The following is a 27,898-nucleotide window of genomic DNA, read 5'->3' on the forward strand; positions in this document are numbered from 1 at the left end:
ACCATGCAAGCCGATACTTATAAGCAACATCTATGAATTGTTTTTCCTTGGATGGAATGCTTGGAAATGGACATAGTGGCATAGACAGTGGAGTATTAAGGGACAATGGAATTAGTAACACCCTCTATAGAATATGATACACATGGGTGTAATGATAATAGTCAGCATTCTTTTACTTTTCTTTTCTTTCTGTTTTTGAAGCAATGAACTGGATAATTTGTTGCTGATAAGCCATGAAAACCCTAAGGCAATTTCTCTTTCATTTCTATTTAGCCCGATGCAGTGACAGTTGTCATCTTTTGATGAATTGTATTTTTTCTCCATTTTTTCATTCTTGCTTGCTGAAGTGACAGCCAGTAAGACTTTTTCATGAATTTACACACACACATAAACAAACACATTTAACTTTTACATCACAGATATCCTTCACAGAGAGACAAAGTCACTTCTAAGCAACTCATAATATTTCATTGTCTGCCTGCCTTGAGACAAATACATGTAAGACCGTTCTTATGAAAAGATCTCTTAGATAGAGATTAATACCCTACGCTTCCATCCACACACAGAGATATTAATGGTGCATGTGATACCAAGATACATAAGTGTATCATCTATAATCATTGGATATTATGTGGAGATATTGTCCATTCATCATCCATGAAACTCAAATTCAATTATAAAATAATAAACATGTTTTAAATGCAAAATATTAATGATGGTTTCACACTATTAAATACATGAAATCAATTAACAGAGGGGCCACCTCAATGCTCAGAGGCACCGTGGTTCAACAAAAGTTTATTCACAGAACAGAATACAAAACATAGAAATGATCTAATACCACATAAGATACAACCCAACTGCAACTCATATGAAAAGACAGGTTCTAGGACACCTACCCCCTGGACATCCAACCACCCCCAGACAACTACCCCCTAGGACAACTACCCCCTAGGACAACTACCCCCTGGACATCCAACCCCCGGATAACCACCCCCAATCAACTACCCCCCAGACAACTACCCCCTAGGACAACTACCCCCTTGGACAACTACCCCCTGGACAACTACCCCTGGACAACTACCGCCCTGACAACTACCACCCTGACAACTACCCCCTACGTTTGCGCATGTCTATCTCTTTCGATACGCTATAGTCTGAAAGGGGGTGTAGCATGGCAAATACTGGTTAACGCCATCTTGATTAACGGTCAGCGAGTGCTAGCATTCGCGAAACAGACCAAAGTTCTCCTCACGCTTCGGTTTTGCATATGCTGAACGCACATGAATACTGTGGTCGCGTCGTCCATAGTCATATTATACCTGATTGGCCCTGAGTAAGGCCACAGGAAATACACAGAGTCTCATCATGCTACACCCCCTTTAATGCATTATTCCCAAGCTATTATCTCATCATACATATATACATATATATACATGTACATGTATTGGAACACACGGCTCTCCTTTGTCAATGCATGATGTATAACTTGTTTCTTACCCTGTGTGAGTCCGAGCAATGCGTAGACAGTGAGATATCTATCCCTCACAGAGTCTGGTTGTGTTCCGTTAACCAAGGGCTCATTACTCCAGCGGCTTAGCCATAGGTTACCTGCTACGGAGGTGATGTTGAAGAGCATGTAGAGGGCGACAATGACAGTGGAGAGAAATACACCGATGGAACGGATGTAGGCCCAGAAGACTGTCAACTTGACCTGTACAAAGCATTCCATAGTATAAATGTCATATTCATCAGCAGCTTGTAAAAGCTCTTCAAAGTGAATGGTTGCAATTACAGTCAAACCTGTCTGTTAACCCTATTTTAACTGGGCTATTTCAGACCAGGTTTTTACTGGGGGGGGGTCAATTTGACCCCCCCCTAAGATCTCGGCCGTTTCACCGCCGATCGCCGCGAAAATTTGCATGCATGTCAAGTGAAGTGTATAGAATACTATGGTAATTTCAAAATTTTGAAAAATTCATTCATTTGCATATTTATGGTAATTTATGCAAATAAGGTCATAAAATTCACATTTCGGCCCATAAATCATAGATTATTCATATGTAAGTATTCTTTTTCACTACATATATTTATTAGACCATTTGGAATAATAGTACAACACAAAAAATTGGAAGAGCCAGGTTATTCCTTATGTTATCTCTTGTTTTTATAATTTCTTATGTATTTCATTGTTTTTTTAACTTATGTATTTTATTGTTTTTGTTGTTTTATTTCATTTATAACTACAATTCAACTATTTTGACCCCAAAACAAACATCTAAACTTTAAACAAGACTGAATAACCAATGTTTTATCTATTTTTAGGAAAAATGACTTTTACATATGTTTTGTACACAAATCACGAAAATGAGCGATTTTCGGGCTGACATGCAAAGACAAAAGGTCACGCGACCTTGTAACCGTAGGTCCGATTTTCAAAAAAATTGTTTTAAAAGATGCGTAAGACTCGAAAGTAAAAAGTCATGAGAGGAAAATTTTATATCTGCCGCGGTTTCGGAGAAGTCGCGAAATTTCTACAGGGGGGGGTCAAATTGACCCCCCCCCCAGTTAACGTAGGGTTAAGGCCACCCAAGGGAAACGAGGAAAACTGGGCAATGCAGACAGGTGGCTCTTCTAGACGGGTTCTACAACATACATTTCTTCTTTAATAGAGGAGAACAATATAGATGACCACTATAGACAGGTGGCCTTTATAGAGAGGTTATAGAGACTGATTTGAATGTATTATAGACCTATCCATCAAAATGCTAAATAGAAACTTTTGGCCATTATGTGTACATTTATCCCCAAAACAACACATGGTAAAACATTTGTTCTTCAAGACTCGTATTAGAAGAATCTCCAACCAAATTTCACACAATAGTTGTGTACCTGCATCTGATACAGAAACAGAATGATTCTACAACACAAGAATGAAAATGTACCTTTGTATTCAGTGGAAAAGGCACTATATAAATTGCAACTATTATCATCAAGATACAAAAGTGTGCTTCGATTATTGTTCTTAATTGTATGAACAGGTCAACCATACAAGAGTACAATATAGGGAAGGTGAATAGAACTTTCATTGGTTTAATTTTAAGATGATTTGGCACCTTACAAATACTATCTATCATTATTTTTAAAAACACTACATAAAACAAGATACCCTGGAAATTAATGGTGATAAATTCAAAAGCTATCACATAAAGGAATATAAATCTTTGAAGAGTAATATTTCTTACATTGCCTAGCTTTGCCTTCTCTGCTTGTATGATCTTCTCCTCTGTATCACCCATCACGACCTCATCATAGGCGTCTGTCTTCATTACATGGTCTGTCTTCTTACTTGGTGTGTTGAAGATATCATACTGTGATATAGCCTCTATGCCTTTACTGTAAGATACACAGATAAATACATCATACTGATTGTCATTATCGTAAATCAATACTACCTACAGTTAACAAATAGATTATTCATGCGATTACCAAGTTTCAACATTTTTAAAAATTGATTTGTCCTGATTTATGTTTCTTGAGAATGTGACATATTCAAGCTTACATCTAAAAGTATTCAACAAAGGCCCTTATTCAACCAGTCCATCTTTCATTTCTGTGTAATGAAAAACACATAAAAAACATCAAATTTACAAGGGGTGTGAATAATTTAGTTAACTGTATATAACGTATCTATTCCCATACATTGCATACAGAAATAATTTGACATTACTCAACCCTTTACTATGAGATTTATTTGCTTATTGCCATGAAATGAAATGGTCTCTAAATACTTATTTTTCCAAAATTGAAGTACCCTGATAATCGAAGGTGCTATTTAACATTCCTGTTCAAAAAACGAAAAAGCTCCAGATAATTGAGCTCAAAAAACTTTACTTTACCTTACCTTTCCCTTAATTATCAGCAATACCGGTACCTACTTTAAAAAAAATTAAGTATTTTTATTGTTTTTTTAATTTTTTCTATGATATAAAAAGAACTTGAGTAAACTGCATCGCTTAAATGCATGTGGGTGTGGTTTTTTATTCTCACATATATAGCAGTTGTTTTACCTTAGTTTCCTAGCTTTTCCTCTGAGTGGTTCTAGGTTTCTGGTTGGCTCTCTGTCTTCTGTTAGATCTTCTAGTGATATATTGACTGGTTAGGAGAGAGAAAGGGTTAAATAGGTACATGTATATAACACGAGTCAATTAGACTATTACGACTGCTGTAAATAAACATGTTTAATCACAACAAATAAATTTAACAAGATTGTAACATGATTAGCCCCCTGGTGACATAACACTAGTAGCCGAAACAAGTATTATATTAAAAACATCATCAGCAGCACCACCACCATCATCATCATGATTGCATCTTAACATGCATTGAGACACATGTTCCTTGACAAATAAAAACCATACTTCAATGATGGCCACTTAATCTTATCTGCCTGTAAAACAAACCTGGTATATCTTCTTCCTCCTCCTCCTCTTCCTCGTCTTCATCCTCCTTCTCGTCTGCATCTTGGCTGTAATTCCGAAGAAACTCTGCAAACGCACCGTTCTGATCCAATAGATCCTGATAGGAGCCTACCTCAGAGACAGAGCCGTCTATCATTACAATGATCTGATCAACCTGAGGTAGGAAGCTGATCCCATGGGTTACCAGGATACGAGTCTGTCAAGAAGAAAAAAATTTGAGTATAAATATATATATATATATATATATATATATATATATATATATACATCAGTGTTTATATGAATCAAAGATTTAATTGATACATATGATAGGATTAATCATTAGTTCAGATTTCATGCACTATTATTTTTCAGATTTCTGGCTTTTATAATCCGTCAAAAAAAATCTGTTCTTAGACACATTCACATTGCACAGATGGTTGTTGGTGAGAAGTACATAAATGTAGATGAGTCTGAAATATTGAAATTTGACAAATTTGGCTTGAATCTCTAGAATCTATGTCTGATTTTCAAGCATTTAAGAACAGATTAGTGATAGATTCTTCTAACATGACAGATCTTTCATTGTATCATTGTTTTAATGATAGCAAATAATCCTCTCTTTTTTCTTCTTCTCCCTTATCCAAGAGATCTTTCTGTAAGCAGCAGCGAACCAATTTCATTGGCATATGTGGGATTCTCCTTCAATCAGAGACTGTCAGTGTGACTAGCTGTCAACAATTATTTGTTGATATCTCAAGTACCTATTGTTTGCAAATGCATAATGTATCACCCCCCCCCCCCCACAACAAATAAATATAATGGGTGGTATTCCGGTAGCGCGTACTAAGTTAGCACGTACTAACTTAGTCCACACTTTTATGGAGTGCCTGTTGCCAACTCATTTACCCTGGACAGATTATTTTAATCCTTCAATGAAAAGAGTAATTTAACAATTATTCTTTGTTTCAAAGGAAGCCAGTGTAATGATCTCAAGAGTGGCTGAGATGGATGGTCCCTAGAAACCTGAAATATCAATCGGGCTGCCAATTTTGTAGCCGTTGCACACACATCAATTTAGTCAAGGGAATGGTAGAGAGAAGCCCATTACAATAATCAATACGGGATAGAACTAAAGAAAGCACAGCATTATGACAGGCAGACTGGTCAGTAAACCTTCTGATTCTAGCAATATTCCTTAAATAAAACGTAACCATACTACAGATGTGAGAAATATGGTGAGGCATCGACATGCAAGAACAAATACAACGACAAAGTTTCTTATTGTTTTTGAAGGGCTAATGAGTGTGCCACCAACATCCAACTGAACATCTGGAAGACTGCGCAGATTGTGAGCTGAAGCAGCAACAACAAAAATCAGTCTTTGAATCATTTAATTTTAACCATTTAAAATTGGTTTATAAAATGTGTTTACTGTTTAATACTGACCTTGTTCTTGAGAAGACCTTGAGGTCCTATGACATGTCCAAAGATATGCTTCGCTACATGAGCATCCACCGCACTCAATGGATCATCCAGCAGGTACAGATCAGTGTTAGCATACACAGCTCTGGCCAGACTGACCCTCTGCTTCTGACCACCACTCAGGTTGATACCCTGAAACACATGGAAGACATCTCATTGTCATAATTACATAATTCACTTAATAACAAAAATATATTCATACTCAACACAGAATACAGTTTCGGTATTAAACACCTATCCGTCTCACATATACCATTTTTATCAATGCTATTTACATTTGGCAAAGGGATTTGTTTAACCTTGAGAATTTGAAAAAATAACATATATATTGAAGCCAATTCTAGATTCATATCTTGCTGAATAAATGTTTGAATACCACACAAAATTGGATTGCCCGACTTCTGCTATTGCAAAACTCAAGTGTTTCACAGCCCTGTTGGACTATGCTATAAGATGATCAGAGAGACAAGATAATAGAAACCCTCAGTTTTCTACCAATGGCAATACCCGATAGAGTTGAAATCTGGGCCTTATTTCATGACACAAATTACCAATAATAAGTGTCACATTTCCTGAACAGATTTGTTTTCAGCCAATCAAAAGCAACAATTTCAGGAGCTTGTAACATTTATTGCAACTTGTTATTGATAATAAGTTTCATGAAAGAGGGCCCTGATCGTACCTTTTCACCAATCTCTGTCATGTCTCCACCTGGTAGCACTACTAGATCACGAGCCAAGGCACAGGACTGTATCACATGCTTGTATTTAGTTACATGAAGATCTCCACTGAAAACAATGTTTGATCTCAGTGTTGCATTCTGTATCCAAGCTTGCTGAGGAACATAGGCAACGGAACCCTGAGAGTGATATAAGAAACATTCATCAACATGTTATCATTATTACCTAATGACAATGTATTTTTCTTGGACTTTTTTCAATATTAGCTCACATGGAGTGAACAATCTTTAGTAGAAGTTTACATCAGATTATAAAGAAGCTTAAGTAATCAAATTTTGAAGTTGTGAAGTCTCTAATGGTTTTGAACGCATGCAAATATCAAAGTAATTTCCTGGCCTAGGATGTAAGTTATATTTCACCTCTTTATTTCCTAATATTCCAATCAAAGTGGCAAAAATTTCACAGCCAATTAGAATTGTTAGTAAAGTCCATCCTTCAAATAAGAATTAAAGAAATCTGTAAAAAGTTTTAATCGGGGTATCAAAGCCATACACTAAAAAACATTTGTACAATGATATACCGATACAAAATGACTTTAAAGGAGACTAACCTGCACAAAGACTTTCCCATCTACTTTCTCCATCTCTCCTAGCAACGCAGATAGAAGTGATGACTTCCCGCATCCAACCTGTCCTACAACCGCTACTAGAGATCCTTGCTTGATGTCCAGATTGATGCTAAACACACACAATGTTAAAAAACAAAAGTGTATATTGTTACCCTTTGCTTTTGAAATGGGTTCAAATACCATGGAAAAGTTTTTGGCCTATCATGAAGCAATCAATATAATACACTCAATAATTATGTGCTCTGATATATGCGATAAAGTTTAGACAAACATATGATATAAGCCTACAAATTATAAACAAAAATGATTTCACAGTGAAAAACTACGCCTCAGAATATTTCAATTCAGCTGTAATGAGAATGCATGTTATATTAAGACCTAACACTATTTCCTAAGGGGGAAGGGTAAAAATGCAATGTAGGTCAAAGCGATGTACATAATTTAAGAAATGTATTAATGGTATATCTGTATAAAGTGAGCTAAACATACTTTGTAAGAGTTGTTTTCTCCTCTCTATCCCAAGTGAAATGTCCACTATCTACAGTTATTGAGTGACCTGAAAGAATAATCACAAAAATATTATCAACAAATTTATACATTTCCAGTTAACCTTCATTCAAACTGTTTTTGCAACATTAATCAAATAATTATTTCAAGCAAAATCTGAAAACAGAGTTTTAAAATTTACACTGTTCATCATAAAAAAAATACAAGATTAATATCAAATTTGTCAATCCATGTGACATTAATGTGTATTTCTCCTCAGTTCAGTTCTATTCCACTGTCAGCAAAAATATCAAACACATAATCAAATAAATGTAAAGATATACATTAAAGGAAATGCAAAGTTTTGAGAAATTTTGAAAATTGGATGGATAGTAATCTTTAAATTGTTGATATACACTGTATTTGGATGCCCCTGTGGATGTATTATAAGCAATACAAACTTTAGCCCCTGAAACACTTCTGCTTTCGAGCAAATTGAATAATCAAAATTTACTGTTTTTTCCGGTAAATTTCAAATATTTCAAACAGCGCCTAAGGCCATTCCATGGTAGCTGCGACCATGAAAATCTCGGAATATGCAGTTCTGATATATAATTTCCAAACAGGAATAACATATCGGTCGATTGTAGTCAAGAAACATTGTTTTAAAGCTAAAGTAATATCAGTCTTGAGAGGGCGCTATATAACATAAAGAGTTTAATATTTACAATTTCATCGCTTTAGACTTGATTTCAACCGCGACAACGATCATTGAATATTGTAAAATCGCATATGTTTCCAATGTGTTCATTTGAACCAAATTCATGACCCCATACTAAAACTTTGTATTACCTTTAATACAATGACAAGGGCTTCTTTTATATAAAGACTACAAGAGAAATCATTTGCAAGTCCTATTGATATGGATAGGTTGACATGAAAAATGTGATATATATTAAGAGCAGAAATAAATGAACCACCATAAATATTATCAATGAAAATGATAGATGTTTCTAACAAACCTGGCATGTTGAAATGGTCTACATTCTGAGGGTCTAGCTGTTCATTCTTCAAGAACTTCTCCAAACGCTTCAGTGATACACTGGTCTGTTAGGGCAAATAATCCAAGACAGGCTGATCAGATGAGAACAAACAAGAGCTTATACCTCTTCCCCTCCACACCATTCACCTCCTTTGCAACCCCCTCCCCCCCCCCCCCCCCACAAAAAAAAAGAAACAAAAGAAACAAAACTCACATTAACCTATTGTATATCTCTGGCTGCCTCCATCCCTTTGTTATGATATCCTCATATCCTACTTAATAAATAAATAATACATTATATTTATATAGCGCTTATTACAATGTTTCTAAGCGCTTTACAAAGTTGCACTTAGATAATAATACATTCAATAATTATAATTAATATATACTAATCAACCTACAATTAATTAAAAATACATACATAAGCACATAGGCACTTGTACTACATTAGAGATAAGATTGAGCCATCATTTGTATTTTGTTTCATTTTGTTTTTGCTCTATCACATTCTCATAATACAATATCATATGTTTGTAATGTCAATGATAACACTCATCAGTCTTGCTGCTGGTTAGTCTTTATGAATCCTGAGCCCTGTTGCATCAAACTTACAATTGATGATAACTTTGCCATTAAAGATAAAGGTGAGTTTTGGTAATGCGATTGCATTGTGAAAGAAAAGGTGTGGAAGGGATCAGAAACAGTTGATCATGTAGCATGTAAGTATTGGTGTGCACTGCAAGGTTCTGGAGTCATCAAAATCATAATAAATTTGACAGAGTCTTGGTAAAGTAACAAGCACTGTACACAGAAAGCTATATATAGGACAACATGCATGGTGTCGGGGCTAGTACTACCTTGATTTCCTTGTCTTTCTATGCTCATTACTCAGCCAGCATACATTTTCTTCCAAAATTGTTTGGCACATGTCATTTATTTGTAATCTTGAACATTCAGTGTAAGTTTTGTTTGATTCTGTGAGAATTCATTTAATTTTTTTTACCAGAACTGGAGTTTATCTTTAATAGTACATGTACCTTCCATGGAAACCTTGATTTGATTGGCTGCTAAGTGATGTAGCCATGGTAGTTAATATTGATGGAAAAGGGCAATTACTAACTTTTTTAATGAATAAACATGATATCCTTATATCTTACCTGTACCATATTTGAGATAAGATTTGGCATGATACTGAGTGGGAATCGCAGGATATTAAAGAGAGCGATTGAAACAAAAGCTTTCTCTGCATCAAGAATGTTGTTCTCATCTGATATCACATACACTGCAAATGTCGTCACAGAAACCTAAAACACAGACAAGGGGAAACAAATAAGGAATGCACCAAATTAATTGACTGCAAAGAATTCTTCAAACAGAGAACAAGGATTTTCTGTTGTGGAGGTGTTATAGTCTAGTGGATCAATCTAAATTTGCCACTCTCCACCCAGGTGTTAAATGGTTACTGGTAGGAAGGAATTCACTTAATGCTATGAGCACCAAAATCGGTAGCCTAGTAAAGTTGGGGTAATATTGGAGAGCCTTGAGCATCTTGCATGGTAATGTGCGACATAAAATATCCAATATCATTATTATTATGATTATCATACAGTAAGTATTATTTAACACACAACCCGGGCTTCAGCCATCCACCTGGAATGGATGCAAACCCACAATGTTTGGTTGGACATGTACAATCCCAATTCAATCAATCAGCAGACAGGTGTATAGGGGATTGAAGGGACTTACTAGGACAGGTGCGCAGGTCCATGTGAATGAGGTGAAGGCATTGAGGTAAGCAGCTAGACGTAAGACTTTCAGTTCCTTGTCTCTGATAGCAAGAATCTTAGATTGGAAAGACTCCTCCCATGCATACAGCTTCAGCACCTTGATGCCACTCAGCACCTCACTCATCAGTTTGATTCTAGCATCCTTGTATTGCATCTGTTTCACCTGGTTGATTAATAATAGACAATACTTTTACATCAAGTTTGATGATTTTGGCAGTCTTTGACTTGAATACAGACATCTAATTTCATATGGATTACACATAACATACAAATATCTTGCACTTTTTGAAATTGTGGTAGATAAGCTTTTTGCTAAAAATGTTATCCAATAAAGTCTTTTATATTACTGCCCTTAGATCCTTCTCTGTCTTCAAGTTTACAATCAAGTCAAGACCCAAGTTTTTGGATTCATTTCTTCCTTTATAAAACGTGAATTTTACATAAAAAATTCTTGCATGACAAAAATTAATTCATAATGTGTACTTGTTTCAGTTTTCGAAAATGATGCCTCCGTCATAGAGCAATTTTACAAACCAAAACAGAAGGATTTTTTTCAAATTCAAGTTCGATTGTAATCCATTAACAGGTTCTCAGAATATCATGATTACAAGCTATTTCTCATATACTGAACATGTATGACCCCAAAATCTTCTCAGTTCATGGGCTCTGCAAGATACGTACACGTACATGTCTTGAGTTTGATGGTAATCCATCCATCGGTTCTAATGATAATGCGATCACAAGCTATTTTTGCATACATAATGAGCCCTTGTGACCTCAAAATCCAATCAATTAATTGGCTCTGCACGATACATACATAACCTAAGTAGGGCAGGAATCCATCAATCAGTTCTTGAGATAACACGATCACAAGCTTTTTTGCATACATAATGGGCCCTGTGACCTTTGACCTCATAACCCCAAAATCTAATCAATTCATTGGCTCTGCAAGATACATACATGAACTAAGTAGGCCAGGAATCCATTAATCAGTTCTTGAGATAACACGATTACAAGCTATTTTGCATATATAATGAGCCCTGTGACCTTTGACCCCATGACCCCAAAATCTAATCAATTCATTGGCTCTGCAAGTTACATACATGACCAAAGTTTGGTAGGAATCCATCAGTCGGTTCTAGAGATAAAGCGATCACGAGAACGGGACGTACGGACGGGACGTACGGACGGACAACCCAAAAACATAATGCTTCCGGCTACTTTGTAATGGCGGCATAAAAAAGGGCTCTTTTTAGTTCAAATATAGGAAGGTTGAATTTTCATTTTAAAAAGGCAGTCCAAATCATTTTGTGGGGGGGGGGATTTAATTGTAAAAGATGAATGTAAACATTTCATAAGTCAGATGGCAATTTATAGTTTGTATTGCTATCACTGTTTGTATAAAGGCTGTTGTTTGTGATTAAATATCATATCATGATCATGACTCTTTTGTTGGAACCTTACTTGTAGTTTTCTTGCTTGCGTAGCTACCAATGCATTGAGTGGTATGAGTAGAATCATGACACCTAACCCAGCCAAGACTGACGGTCCTAACGTCTGCCATAGGAAGTAAAGGGCTACTGAGATCTGAAATGGACCTGACCATAACATGTTGAGATAGGTACATAGATCCATGAAACGCTGAGCATCAACTGACATCAGGTTGACTATCTCACCAACGGTAGCTCCTTTCCTTGCTGCACTGGAGAGCTGTAAGGACTGTACAAAACAACACATTTATTAAAGTGACTCGGTAACATTGTTGAAGGTTGATGAAAAAAATCGCGTAAATTTTGTATGAAATGTTACTTATTATATTCCTTCTACTGTACTTACCCTTCACCATGCAAAAATCCTGAAAAAATTGTCCCAACCATTATTGAATTTTTACCAACCGTTTTTCCATGAAAATAAGACATAAGACAGCCTTTAAAAAATCTTTCAACACGTAAAAGTCTGAAATGGTATATAGAGCCAATTCATTGCTTTGTGACAATTTACATTCACCTAAAATGTAATCAAATTATAATGATATAGTTAGGAGAGTTAAGGAATCGATCAGATCAGTTTTTCCCCATTTTCATCATTAATAATGGTCCGATTTCACTCAAACTTTCAGATTATCTTTAATTGTACATCTAGCATCATGGTCACAACCTAAGTGCCATTTTCTCTCATCTGAACAATGTTACAAAGTCCCTTTAATGTTATGGAGTCTTATAATTTGCTTATGACACTCCAGGATTATGTTTGATTTACGGATGATTCCAATCAATCACTATAACACAGGACCCTGATAGTACCCCTGCTTTAGCTACAGCTAACTGCAGTGAGGGAACGAACATAATTTTTACATTCATTGTTCCTATTCTGTACCCCTCTTAAAAGAGACGAAAGTGGAAAAAGATTTTGTTCTCTCAATGTCTAAACAGCACTCAAGATAGCCCAATTAGTCTATATGCCACAATGTTCAAAAGACTGAAGCATTGTTATCAATAAGAATAAAGAAGAAATAAATACTGTTTAAATACCTTTCTATAGACCACACCAATGATAGCTGATCTGAGATGCATACCAACGATGAAACAACGATGAAAGTACTGATGTAATAGAGTAGAGTTGAACATTGATATCATGAGCATAACTCCTGCATAGAAGAAACCCCTCCATTGCCAAATAGTATGGTCTTCTGTGAAGTTGATCAGTAATCTAGCAACAAAGGAACAGAAATGAAGTATGAAATTAAGGGCATACTTTGGATAGTAATATACATATTTACATACCTATCAGAACAGCTAACATCTTTCACAAGCTAACCATGGCAAGAAAGGGAAAGTTGTCAGGATGGGGGAATGGGAAGGGGAATGGGAAGGGAAATGGGGAGGGGGAGATGGGAGGGGGAGATGGGACGGGAAGAAGGGAACTTCCTTGGTGTTACTGCCTACAAGGGAGTTGTCCTAGGGGAGCCTTTCTCCAGATTATAGTTGGTTAGAGGTAGGTGTCCAAGAGGGCCAATTCCCAGGAGGGGGGGGGGGGGGAGTTCTAGCATCTTTCACAAACAAATAATGCATGTAAGACAAGTGACTTATCAGTGATGATTACATCATTCATGATGCTGTGAGAAGAAAGAAAAACTGACAAGAAAATATCGCCTGATAAATTTCCCCAGAGATGAAGATATCTGAATGTCCTGTTTATAGAAGAGTATCTCACAAAGAATAGCATATTATACTGAAAAGAAAGGTCCCAGGTTCATAATGATTGTAACCACTTCCCCTTTCCAAGGCACATGTAACAAAGAATAAAGTACTGTAGAGAGATGTGTATACATACCTGAGTATCTGTGGGTTGACAAAGAGTAAGCAATCATGGATGAACTTGAGCAAAACAGCAACCAAGAACTTCTCTCCGTACCTCATAGCGACAGCTCTAAACAACGATGCTTTACTGCTACTATCTATAAACTCCACCTGTGGTACGGCTAAGGCCTGAGTGTAACCATCAATATTGCCTTTAGATGATGGATCAGTGGGTGGGCGGTAGACCTTGGTGTTGGTACCATTAGGGGATTTCCCTTCTGGATCGAGTTCTGTCATAGCATACTTCTGACCTCCATCACCATGACGATTCAGCGAGGCTTGAGAGTACGCGCTGTGCTTGGATTGATTCACCCTGCAAGATCATGTCACAAAGAAGTATTACAAATTAGTGACCACAGTAAAAGAAATCTCCATACTACATGAAGCTAAATTACGTATTGATCTACTTTAATTACAGAATAGGAAAGGCATGTTTAGAAGGTCATTCAAAATGAAAGGATGCATTTCTATTCAACTAAAATACAACTACATTTCATATATCATACATCAATCACAAGGAAAATTTTGGCTAGCTCTATGGAAAATGCATGTTGCATGAAAATCAAATCATAACAAATAATTAAGTAAAGGGCACACATGTACCAGGCCCCGAAGACATAGAAGTTCTCATAAAGTCTACTAAATGGTACAAAGTCCTTGGATCAATACCATGGATATCATCCCTATAAAGCGATTATTGGGATTAAAATTATTAAAATTGATTCTAATTTACAAATAAAAAAGAGCAGCCAAAGAACATGATACGATGGATAGCTGGTTTAATTTCTATACAACTGAAATTGGTACATCATTGTTTTTTCTAAGAGAAGTATTAAAGTTCTAAGAGAATTGATCCTGAACCTACCTATGCACTTCTTTTAACCAGCTACTTTCAAATTCTGGGACGACTCTAGAAGCTTTATCTCTGGTGAGTAGAGACCACAGATCAGCTTTCTCTAGACTCTTCTTATATCCCTTGATCACCATGCTGTACATACAATCAATGATGCATTATATAACAAAAAGGAAACATAATTACTATAACAAATGAGAATTTATAAAACATAAGCAATATGAAATTATCACAAATGAAAGAATGAAAACATCAAGTACAGGGAAATAATATGGTATATATAGGAGTCGTACATGCACTCGTTTCATCTCCCCTTGATTTCTGTACCTCGTTATTTTATCAACTACCCCAAGCTCAAGTCTCCCGTCTGCAGCTATTACAAAACCCTGCAGCTCGTCTTATTACTTCGTCCCCCAAGAGAAACAATATAACGCCAGTGTTACAGTCTCTTCATTAGCTTCCTGTTCAATATAGTATAGATTATAAGTTACTTCTACTGGTATTTCATTCTCTACATGGGTCTGCCCCTCAGTATAATCAGTTTTATTAACCTAGTATAGAATCCTTCTAGACATCTCAGATCATCAAATTCATCTTTATTGGTTGTACCACAAACTCCAAATTCTTGGGGTGATAGGGCTTTTTCACATGCCGGTCCATTAATAATAATTATAATAAATACTTACAAAGCGCACTTATTTAATAATTTACTCAAGGCGCTACTTTGGAACAAACTGCCACTCTATTCGTAATACTTAACATACTTGTTCAATGTCGTATACTGCTGAGTATTAAGTGTAGTGTATCGTATCATATGATTTCATGTTTAATGTTTGTACTCATGTTCATGTTTATGAGACTATTTCTACTGCGCCATGAGCATCACTATTGTGATGGATACCAGCGCATTATAAATGTTCCGAGGGCGGCCATGGGAAATGATGGTGATCTCTTGGGTAGTTTCAGTTCCTAGTAAATTGGCTTCATGCCAGGGTGCTGTTGATCATGTGGCTTTGTTTTGGTTTTGTCTGATGACAACAAAATAAAATGATAAACTAGAAATACACCACATCTACACTTTTCTTCATTGGAATTTCACCCCCAACATTATCATTATATAAATATTACCATCTGGTGCGTTTATTTTTTCTACAATTAAAATAATCTGATTGTTTTAACACATGAATCTGCATTTGAAGGGTGGGAAAACAGACTGCCATACAACACGTTTAATTTGCTTAAATATTATCAGAAAAACCTTACGGTATGTAATGTACAACATGTATGTATATTTGTCAATGCTATGCATTCTGTTTGTATGGAATGGTAATTCTTGAGCTTTTATACTGTAGTTCCTATCATTTTCAAGACATAGTTGCACAAGTTATTTGGCTAAAGTAAACACATGTCACAATAACTAAAGTTTTTTCTTTCAGATATGCCAGTTCTCCTTGATATTTTGGTCAGTATGATGAAATCTGTGGGATGTTTAGCTTGGTGACCTTTGACCTTGCTTACCTTGTAAACCACCAGAATGTGATGACAGACAAGAAAGAGGCTCTAGCTTCGGGGCAAGGATTCTGTATAGAAACAAACAAACACAAAGACAAGATGAACAGTGTTCACTATCTCTTACAAATTTCAAAATCTATATTATCATTCTCTATGAAGACAGGAGTGCAGCTTCAGTTCCATACTTTTTGTTTGCTTCTTAAATTTTCCTTCAAATAATGAATCACAATTAAAGAGCAGTCTAAAAGGCTACATAAATGTAAATTACAAAGATTCCATGGTCAATGTTACCCAAATGTTCACAATGTCTTCATCATAAGTTATCAATGTGAGGTACATAAATCTAAATTTAGTATCAACAATATTAACATAGATGTTAAAGTCACTGCCTGCCACTGAAGTGAATCCTCTCCTATGGCGGTGAGTAAGCAAACTTCAAATATTGACTTGGATGTACTAGCTTGCAGTAGAGTCTATTACATCTACACGTACTACATAACACTGGTTTGGTTTAGAAGTATTTGATCAGGTGCAAAATTCTCATGTGGGTTTTCATCATTGAATGATCCGAGGCCTTTAAATCAAATACAAGAACATTTCTGATCAATATATATCAGTGTGTCTATACATGTAGCAGTGGGATAGCTGTTTATACAATTCAAATTAATTAGTGTTTAGAACTGTTAGCCCTGAACAATCCAAACATTTGAATGGCTAACAGATACTTTACAAATTAATTCATGTTTTGAAGTTTGTGCATTAGTGAATATGCACTGCACGCAGGTTAAGTCACAATCAAACAATGAACAAGACTCGTCAAATTTGTTAACTTGTGACTTAACCTGCGTGCAGTGCATATCATTAATGCACAAACTTCAAAACATGAATTAATTTATAAAACGGGTCGGCAATACGATTTTAAGTCGAGAAATCAGTAAAATACCTGATCAAAATACCAAGAATCGCACAGGGAAGGGGAGACTGCCATTTGCTTTGAATGACATCACAGTACATACATGTTAGCGCAGCCCCACAGTATACTGTAGTGCGCGTTCAGTGTGCATAACAATGTCCTTACCATTTGAAACAACTGTACATGCATTTCATCACGCTTTAATTTAGTACAAGTCAGAGATACGCATCTCAGACATACATTATCACTGTAAGCCATGGGTTATCACTCTCTGACTGACCAGGTATAGAGATGAGGAAGTCAAAAATGCTCTTTACATATTATAACAGATAAATTTCAAACATCAAACGCAAATACAACAAACGTTGGCTGGGTTTTTATGATGACACATGACTTATAAGCAGGGTGATAATTACAGAGTGATATACATGTAAGAAAGCAACAAAAATAAATATATTGCAATAAATTTCACTACATCTTTATAATCATCTACCATTGTCAGCATACAAATATTACAGAGCTGCATCCATACTACCAAGAGCTGTCTTTCATTTTATTTTGATAAAATTAAGGAAATCTGATTTGATCCAGTAAACTTACAGTTTCGGCAATATCTGGCGAGTCATATGGCATCTGATCTGCAAAGGTGACTAACACTAACTGACCAATCAGAAGGAAGAAGTAAAGGTAAAAGGTCACATAGCGGAATGCATCCTCGGAGCCCTGTAAGAATAAAATCATTGAAGAGGGAAAAAATATCTTGTGTTAATAAAGTGTTCTGACTGCAAATAGAATTATTTTTAAAGGTCCATCTTTCTTAAAGGAATAAAAAAATTCTTGAAATGGAGAGAGGTTTGCTGTAGTTTCAATGATTGACTATTGCACAACTTTCATTTACCATCACACTTCATCCAGAAATTACAAGAAATTCATGGCTTACAATAGTCATATGAATTCCAGAATTGATATTGCAGTATGTTTGGTAAAGGACCAGTATATAATCGGGTATGACATACACTTTACCGATATCCTAAAAATCAATAATAACAGAATTCTTCAAATATAATGTAAAGAATTCAAAGTGAAGATGGGAAGAATACTAGCAGTGAAAATGTTTTTACGTTGTTAGACAAAGATTTAAGCTCCATGTACACTTTAAATTGCCCTTTTTTTAATAAAAAATTGATCCTAGATTGTTAATAATTTGGAACCAGAGACATGAGAAAAGTACAAAATAAGAACGAACAAACAAACCAACAATACTTACTTGATCCTTGGCATTGATAGCCTTTGAATGAAACTCTGCTACTGCACATAGAATACTGATAAGATAGAATATAAAGAGCACACCAGAGGATTGCTGTCCTTTCATTCTCTCTACATGGATGAGGATCAAGGCTACAACCTGAAACACAAACAAACATGGTAATGTAGAGACGTTAAAGCGATACTCAACTGATGAACATTCTGACCTAGCGTACGGTTTATCGCACAGCGCCATCTCATGGTCAACTTGCTAACAGTGCGTAACCCATAACCTAATTTACATTTGCAGGCAGAGGACTTAATGCGAGATCCAACAGCACAGCTACTGTGAGAAAAAAAATATTAAAGCATTAAGCCCAAAGAGGGGGGAGAAAAAAAGAAGAACAAAATTCTCTAAAAAAAATTATTTTCACACCGACAGACCCATATTTTGGCCCCTAAAGGGCAATACAACATCTTTTTTATTTAGGTCTTATGAGACCAAACTGCTACAGCTGGGATTTTGCAGTAGTGCTTTAAGGTCTAGTGGATAGGTGTCTGGACTCTAAACCACAAGGTACAGGGTTTGAATCCCTGCCACAGCACTTACTGTCCTCTAGGAAGACATTAATCTACATTTGGCACACTTGACCCAGTTGTAGTAAGTGGGTACCTGCTATGATAGAGCTAGAGCAAAAGATCGGGAAATATATAAAAGTCTTTTGGAAGTGAAAAGAGGATTTTTAATGTGATATCTGCTATTATCACTATATTACTATGAAAAAGATTCAACATGCTCATTAGTCACAAGAATTAAACCTACTCTGAATGAACTCACCATTGCTAATACTGTTGGCATGACTAGATACAATACCAGCAAACTTAATTTGCATGTGAACTCACCATAGTTATTGCTAATACTGCTGGAGTGACTATGTATACGGCTGGCAAGTCTCCATCAGTCTGCATCATATCTGATATCCCTTTGCACACATCTAATACTGGTAGCAGAATGAGCAGCAACCCAAGACTCTGTATACATACACCATTCAGGTTGAGAGAGAAAGTTTATAAAGTGACTTTAACTGATCATATCCAATTTCATGACAACACAGAAAAACATCAAATTGACATGAAATAGACTACGGTATGTTTACTAAAGTCCTTTTTCTTTATAACTGCGCAAAATTCAACTCATAAATGTCCTGGAAAAACACTTTGAAGCAATGGATGTCATTGATGGAGAGCTACAGTAGAAGGGCACTGATCCATATACCTACATGTATACATTATACAGTGAAACCTGTCTATAAAGACATCCCAAGGGAGAAAAGGAAAGTAGTATTTATAGGCAGGTGGTCTTTTTGTACAGGTGCCTATAGTACATGTTTCAATGAGACACCGTTTTCAAGGAAAACAAAAATGTGGTCTTTTTTAACAGATGATCACTAAAGCAGGTTTGACTGTACAAACATGTACATGTACAGTGTGTGGAGTTAAAACCCTTCCAGCTCTGAACAGATGATATAATGAACAAATTTTATACAAGTATAGTATTATTGATTCTCAAATATGGTTTATGAACAGCGTTTAATAGACATTATCTTCATTTAGGCTTGAGGTTAATCTTATTTCACACATCATATCGAACAGTAGCACTTCCGCTCAGAATGTATGATTACATGAAATATACACTGTAGCAGTATCATTTTCCTTGTAGGTGTTATTGAATTATTGTGGATACATGTAGCAAGGTTATTTCATTGTCATGATGTGCTTAAATTGTCTTGGACAAGTGTCATGTACTGTAACTTCTTTTTCAAAAATGTTTTGTTTTGAAAATATTATACACATGTACATAGTTGAAGTCTTACCAATTTAGCCTTGTGCAGTTTAGATATAGGAATGAATCCTCTGTCATTGTGTTTCATGAAGAGGAGATAGAAAGGAGTGATAAGAACAAGAAAAGCTGATGGTATCCATGACAACACTGTTTCTTGGAAACACGGTGTCACATCAGGTACAGAAGCATTCAGTAAGGATGGGTCCTGAAATAAATCACAAAGAGAAAATAATTAGTTTTAGAAATAATCCTGTGAACAGAATAAAAGGTAATGCAAGCGTTATCACAGTCTAACAAATTACATCGAGGAATAATTGAACTCCTGGGACCCGTTTCACAAAGCCTTTTTTTCATTGACAAATGACAAAAAATCAGTGACAAATCTGCTGATAACCAATCAGAAGCAAGGATTTCATTACCGTAGCTTACCGGTATATAACAAAAATGATATACCTCACTTAAGAAATCCAGCCATCTGATTGGTTGAAATTGCATTCATAAACTTTAACTATTTCTGTAAAATTCCCAGTAACCATGGTTAAAACAGTTCTAAAATCCCAGTAACCATGGTTACCGGGAAAATAGTTCAGTCTCCATGGTTACCCCATAGGTTTACATGTTAAAAAATGGTTTGAGCGATTGAGGATACCGTACGTGTGCAAAGAATTGGTCGGTATTTTCATACAAGACAAGACAATTCCAAACAAGACAAAAATGGCTCAAGAAACCCTCCCAAGATTTCAACTTATCAAATGCAAGACTCGCTGACAGCAAGAACAACAAAAAGGGTTCGTGAAATTATCCATAAACATGTTCGTTTAGTTGCTGAAAAAGCATAGACGTAGACTCTAGACGAAAATAGATCTAGTTTTCAGGGTGTCTGATCGCGCACCCGATGTTGTGTGTTAAAATTCTTCTCATAGAGTTTGCACGCAATGCAGTCGCTATGCAGTCTACTTGCATTGCGCCACCATGCAAAAAAAGTTAAGTTTTTTTTTTTCAATTCGAGATTCAAACCTTTATCTGTTGTGATCCTGAAGGTGATACTCAATAAGTGAGGTGTCATATGAAAGCGCAGGTTCTTCTCCATATTACCCACGGGGCCGGCCCATCCCCAAAATTGTAAAAATATCTTGCTTAGACTAGAATCTAGATCTAGTCTACTCTCAAAGATACACTCATAAAAAACAACTGTGCAGATAAACTAGAGAAAGGCCAAGGTGGTGTCATTAGTTGACTCTTTTGTTTTCGGCATATAAAAGTATCAATGACTGCTTTAATAATCGAGAAATAGTTGTTTTTATACGCTCTCGGGAAACGCCTCGGGCAATAGCACAATTCTAACCTTCCCTTGAGCGTATAAAAACAACTATTTCTCTCAAAGCAGTATAGTATTAATGACTGCTTTGAGAGAAATAGTTGTTTTTATACGCTCAAGGGAAGGTTAGAATTGTGCTATTACCCGAGGCGTGCCGAGGGCAATAGCCCAATTGTAACCTTCCCGAGAGCGTATAAAAACAACTATTTCTCGAATATTAAAGCAGTCATTAATACTTTTATATGCCAAAAAAAAAATAGACTAAAAAATAAAAAATAAAAATTACAAATTTTTTGTCGAAGATGGGATTCGATCTCTTGCGTACAAAAGGTGATGTAACTAAAATCAGCGCCTTAAACCGCTCGGCCATCGCGCTCTGTCACCATATCTAGCAGTTTTCTCTAATATATACATTAAAATGGATTGAAAACGGCTTCGCGTGGTGGATGCTTCGCCGCTGCTCCATTAAACGGGCCCTTCTTTTACTTTTACTTTTGCAATGCATATTGGCACGAACTTAGATCAAGATCTATCGGCAGATGTTGTTTTTTTGTTTTTGGAAGTTTATTTTCGTCTTCATGTCAACAATGCAAGATAAAATTGTCGGTAAAATCGATCGAGATTAAATTGTATTGAAATTACCGACCAATTCTTCGCACACGTACGGTATCCTCGATCGCTCAGACCATTTTTTAACATGTAAACCTACGGGGTAACCATGGAGACTGAACTATTTTCCCGGTAACCATGGTTACTGGGATTTTAGAACTGTTTTAACCATGGTCACTGGGAATTTTACAGAAATAGTTAAAGTTTATGAATGCAATTTCGACCAATCAGATGGCTGGATTTCTTAAGTGAGGTATATAATCATTAATACTATACTGTCATTTGTCACTGATGACAAGTCTTGTGAAATGGGGCCCTGAACTCTGGGAATCATCCAACAGCTACCAGCATCAAAGGTTATTTAGAATATGGGGGTAACTATTAGGAGAGCTGTCCTTTTCAGGGGACATTCTGCTGCATTGTATGATTTATACTCTTTATAAGAAAGCTTTCACTGTCTGATAAGCTTGAGTCGGTACGGTCGATCACACCGGGACCCGACCGTTGCCGTCGGGTCCCGGTTTCGTTTTTTGAGAACCGGCGCTCCGAAAAAAATTATGAAATATGTAAGATATTGCAGTTTTGCACACCACTAAAATCAATCCACCCTAAAACTTAAGTATTTAATTGTTACCAATCGTATTCTAGCTCATCCAGAATCAATCCGAACTGCTGATATAAATATGAGTTGCAAAGCAGTTCGCCCCATGGGGTTGTTGTTGCCAGCTGCTAGCTAGCTACTGTACTGGCCGGGTCTCTCGGCAGAATTAATAAATCAGGTTGAAAGAAACATTAATGTTTGAATAATAAAACGACTTTCTAAAAAGTACTTCTTTACAACATACCGATCGAATAATTTTTAAAAGACAAAATATATATTTTTTCTTTGATTTTGAACACCGCATGCTTCTTTTAAAAGCTGAAAATGACTTGGTAATCACAAGAAGTTTCGATACGGATAGCTGTTGCAATGCAAGTTCAGACTAGTCTCTGAAAAATGCGCAGTGCTCCTTGTTAGCTATAATGCGTGCCAGAACGAACCCAAACAAAGACGTGATCGTAACGAGAAAAAAATCATTAAAAACTACGAGAGCACAATTGGAAAGACAACTACTCAAAATTATCGTAAGCAGATACATAACTTGGAGGAAGAATACAATAGTTGTCCAAGAAAAGCCACATAAATAGTGATATTTAATGAGTTACTATAGGTACAATCATTATCGGAAGGGCCTGCTGCAATATATCTAAACGTGTTTAAATTAAACACGAGGCAAATACCGCCCTCTACGGTAAAAAGCAGTATAACAAAGGATTCGAGTATTTGCAGCGGGCCCCTTGCGATAAAAATGTACCCAGTTACTCCTCGATTATCACAATTTCTGTGGCATTTCTTGGGCGATTATTGAATTCTTTGTCCAAGTTATGTATCCGATTATGGTAATTTTGAGCAGTATATCTTTCCAATTGTGCTCTCGTAGTTTTTAATGATTTTTTTCTCGTTACGATCACGTCTTTGTTTGGGTTCGTTCTGGCACGCATTACAGATAACGAGGAGCACTGCGCATTTTTCCGAGACTAGTCTGAACTTGCCTTGCAACAGCTATTCGTATCGAAACTTCTTGTGATTACCAAGTAATTTTCAGCTTTTAAAAAAAAGCATGCGATGTTTAAAATAAGAGATAAATATTTATTTTTGTCTTTAAAATATTATATGATCGGTATATTGTACAGAAGAATTTTTTAGAAAGCCGTTTTATTATTCTAACATTCATATTTTTTGACCAGATTTATTCAACCTGCATAAATCAAAATGGCGGCTCGATTGTAGTCTTTATATTTTTGCTCGAGTTTTTTTACTTTTAGAGGCACGATAATGGCACTAAACATCGCCAATCATGGATAAATATAATGTCAAATGGAAGAATATACCAATCTGTGCCGAGGTATGCATGTGTTGATTTATTTGACTGATAAAAATGTCACTTTTAAGGGACATACTGATGATATGCGCTTTTTATAGAGGCAAGTGACAAATCCTGCGAGCTGATTTCGGGACACCGGGTCCCGACCGGTGCAAGGCCGTCGGGACCCGGTTTATGAAAATCCCGACATGACTCAGGCCCCAATGAATCTATTCTTTTATTTTGCCCCTTCCTTGTAACCCAATACATACAGGCTTACAAATGTAATACAGTCGAACCTGCTTTGGTGACCACCTGTCTACAAAGACCACCTGTCTACAAAGGCAACATTTGTTTTTTTTCCTTGAAAATGGTTTCTCATTGAATCATGTACTAAAGGAACCCGTCTACAAAGACCACCTGTCTACAAACGCCACTTTTTGTGTTTCCCTTGGGTGGTCGCTATAGGCAGGTTTGACTGTAACTGAAAAAAACGTTTCATCACCTATCCCAAGAAGAACGTTTTTGATCATTGCAGAAGTCAGTGCTATGTAAACAAGGTTGATTCTTTTCAGCATGCTATGTAAACATGTAAATCTTCTGTATTGTATACTGTGCAAATAGAGTCAATGTCCTGGATTAATTCTTGTTTGAATACATTATCAGTATGCCTACCGTCAGATCAAACATCACAGATAATGACTACACAATAGAAATCTAGCAAATTAACATATTAATCTTTACAATGGTAATTTCAAACTTCTAGACAGTTTGCCAAAGTACGTTTAACCTTTCTAAAAGGTGGATTAATTACAGAGTTCAATTTACAATGGACTTCATGGCATTCTGACTGACCCTTGGACAGCTTCCTCTAATGAACTACAATTCTAATGTTTTACTGGAAGAAATAACAAAAATCAAGCTCTAAATCCAGAGGCATTGTTCATTTATGAATGACATCAGGAAAATAGATTTTCAACATCATTCAGAATTCCTGAATAGATTAAAAACAGCAGTTACAATGTAGGTGAATTCAAACAATATTATAACAATCGAGGAAGTCATTTGGGAAACAATTCACAGGATATTAAGATTAGCTAACAGGTCATTATACTACTCAAATTATCACGCATGGCCTGCTTGTACCCGAGAAAAAAGCTAACGAGAGTTAATCCTTATGGTACCCTACAAGACTGTAACATCAAATTTCACCAATAACTCTCTTTTTTAGAACTATAGAATTTGCTGCTGTTTAATAAACTAAGAATTGAGACACAACGAGTGTTGGTAGTTTTGTCCTTTCTTTCTGTGTAATCACATTCTTTTATATTTGCTTTTAAGAGAGCTATAAAATTTACCACTAAAGCATACATTGTAGCACACGACTTAACTGCGAAACACTCATAGCAAAACTGTTCATGAAACATGGAAGATCCTAAAAATCCAATTATTCTTTTTGCACGATTTCCCCCATTTTCTTGACTTCTAGCCGTACGACTTCCGTCTCTTTTCCATGTGACGGATCACATACATGGAGCTAAAAAATGTACTACATGTACATGTACATGTATCACGTTTCACTCCAGACCAAGTCTGCTCTCAAATGATTCTATTCTCTTCGGCAGTGCATACATGTAGTTCATGTACTGTAAATATAAATGGTTTTGAACATGTACAATTGATTGTTTCACAACAGCTCAGAATTTTCTCATATCAACTAAGATCAATACAACTTAACAAATAATCAGAAATATTAGGATATTTGTAACCATTTTATAGCAATCAATGTGCTGTAAAAACTACTTTTATTACAGGAGCTCTATTAGCATAAGAGATCAATAAAGATAAAGTTAAGTTCTGGTCAGGCAATAACATCATGACAGAAACAGTCTAGAAGAAATAGAAAGGTTAACTGGTGGACACGTTGAGGTTTTGGAATCATCAAAATGAAGAATTGCCTTGATGGTGCACATGCACTACAGTGAATGACTACACACATAAATTGGTATCAACAAGTAAATTGGAACTGCACACAAACGTGCCATGGCAGTTTGGTAATTGTAAATTTTCAGTATTTTCTCATCCAATTTCAAATATCAGGGATTTTTTATGAGGGAATATTTCTACTTCTATAAAACTCTTCTATACTGACCAGTTACACAATCTGTACACTGTACTACTCTGTACTTCTTATTAGATAACTCATATTATATAGCAGGTACTGCCCAGTGCCTAACTCCCATAAAAGGGGTCAAACAGGCAGGGTGGGATACAACATTGGTATTGGTACAGAGAGAGAGAGAGAGAAGGAGGAGAAGGAGGAGGAGGAGGAGGAAGAAGAGGAAGAAGAGGAAGAAGAGGAAGAAGAAGAAGAAGAAGAAGAAGAAGAAGAAGAAGAAAATTTGGCTATTCCAACAAATATTTTCCTTCTTTTCCTATAGCAATTAGCAGTTTTTATTTGTAATAACCATTAAAGCCATTATAGAGGTAAGATTCTGATATTCTGGAGCTGAATTTGAGCTTACTTATTTTAAATTTCTACTTAATTATCTCCATTTGTTTTTACACTTTTCAAACTCCCAGACCATAGAGAAGGTGCAGAAGAGAGCCATCAAAATGGTTTAAGACATCCGCAACCATCCTTACAAAGAGAGACTTCTGGCGCTCAACTTTCTCCAGCTCCCTCTAATATCACAGACGGCGAGGCAACATGATTCTTTTTCTTCTTCTGTTGAACTACAGGCCACCATGTCGACGATGTATCAGAGTATCTTCGTACTTTTAAAGTTAGTTTTTTAGAAATACATGTACATGTATGTACAGTGCTGCACATGGAAGATCTAATCTGCAGGGTGTTGTACTTGTATGTGCGGTTAACAAGAACAGGCACAATCCTATTTTTGGGGTCTATCTTCTGATCCGATACCGATCAGAGGTGCTACAAAGTGCTAGGCCAGGCCAGGTTACTGATTTGTGTTTCATTCATCATTGATTAGATCTAGACTACTCAACGTTCAAAATTTCATAACTTTTTTACATATTTTCCTCAAACTTTCGCGAGTCTTACAAAGACTTACATGTATGTGTGTGTGTGTGTGTACCATTACCCCCCCCCCCCCCCCGCCCCTCCCCCCCATGATGAGCCCTAACATAGACTACTTACCCATAAATCGGAACCGCAAAATTCCACCCATGAAGTGTTTGGTGCCATTGCATTGCTCAGTCTCAATTCCAATCTTCCGCGCCGACAATCGCAGCCGCTTCGCCCCGTCCCCTCTCGGTCACAAAGGCAGAGTCCAGAGAGGTTGGTAAGCTTCTCAGCTCCAAGAAGTGTTGTTATTCAGCTCCACTCTCGAGCTTCGCTCAGCAGTTACTGAGCTACTTGCAAAGTTTACCCGGTGTGATTAATTCCAGTTTTCAACGATCAAACAGCGAGGAGAAGAATGATTCAATAAAGATTATTAATTATGTGTGATAAATGTTACGTAAATCAAGACATCGCGAAATTCGAGACACTGCATGCACTGTACTGCCGAACAGTACCCGTAGATGGCGCGCGACGATTAAATAGCCTCTTATCGATGGCCCTCGCGCGCGTTGTTGGAGTCCGTAAATTCTGGCTCGGTTTCTCTGACTCGCTTCGCTCGCCAGAATTTACGGACTCCAACAAAGCGAGGGCCATCGACAAGTGGCTACGCTATATAGAGCTGGATAGCCGAGGGTAGTCCAATCTTCAGGATTTAAAAACATGCTCCCTTTAGAGGTGGTGCTCCT

At 36.4% G+C, this 27,898-nt stretch overlaps 1 protein-coding gene across 5 annotated transcripts in view; it reads right to left on the bottom strand.

Moving 5' to 3' along the window:
• The window catches only part of ABCC1 (ATP-binding cassette, sub-family C (CFTR/MRP), member 1), a 49,758-nt gene extending 22,106 nt beyond the window's left edge, over window positions 1–27,652 (bottom strand). For 4 of the 5 annotated variants that reach the window (XM_030983889.1, XM_030983888.1, XM_030983887.1 and 1 more), the window contains exons 1-21: window positions 27,288–27,652; window positions 20,325–20,498; window positions 19,354–19,482; window positions 18,473–18,610; window positions 17,806–17,928; window positions 16,299–16,360; window positions 14,793–14,915; window positions 13,902–14,240; window positions 13,100–13,277; window positions 12,033–12,287; window positions 10,528–10,731; window positions 9,939–10,085; window positions 8,762–8,846; window positions 7,743–7,809; window positions 7,236–7,362; window positions 6,628–6,804; window positions 5,910–6,077; window positions 4,464–4,677; window positions 4,071–4,155; window positions 3,246–3,396; window positions 1,501–1,714 (exon numbers count right to left, since the gene is read on the bottom strand). In XM_030983889.1, the coding sequence (XP_030839749.1) occupies window positions 1,501–1,714; window positions 3,246–3,396; window positions 4,071–4,155; window positions 4,464–4,677; window positions 5,910–6,077; window positions 6,628–6,804; window positions 7,236–7,362; window positions 7,743–7,809; window positions 8,762–8,846; window positions 9,939–10,085; window positions 10,528–10,731; window positions 12,033–12,287; window positions 13,100–13,277; window positions 13,902–14,240; window positions 14,793–14,915; window positions 16,299–16,360; window positions 17,806–17,928; window positions 18,473–18,610; window positions 19,354–19,482; window positions 20,325–20,498; window positions 27,288–27,335 (3,208 nt within the window). In that variant the 5' untranslated portion in view covers window positions 27,336–27,652. 5 annotated transcript variants of the gene reach the window in all.
• Between the last annotated feature and the right edge of the window lie 246 nt (window positions 27,653–27,898).

This window comes from Strongylocentrotus purpuratus, unplaced genomic scaffold (genome assembly GCF_000002235.5).
Source record: "Strongylocentrotus purpuratus isolate Spur 01 unplaced genomic scaffold, Spur_5.0 spur5_scaffold_14, whole genome shotgun sequence".
NCBI lineage: Eukaryota > Metazoa > Echinodermata > Echinoidea > Camarodonta > Strongylocentrotidae > Strongylocentrotus > Strongylocentrotus purpuratus.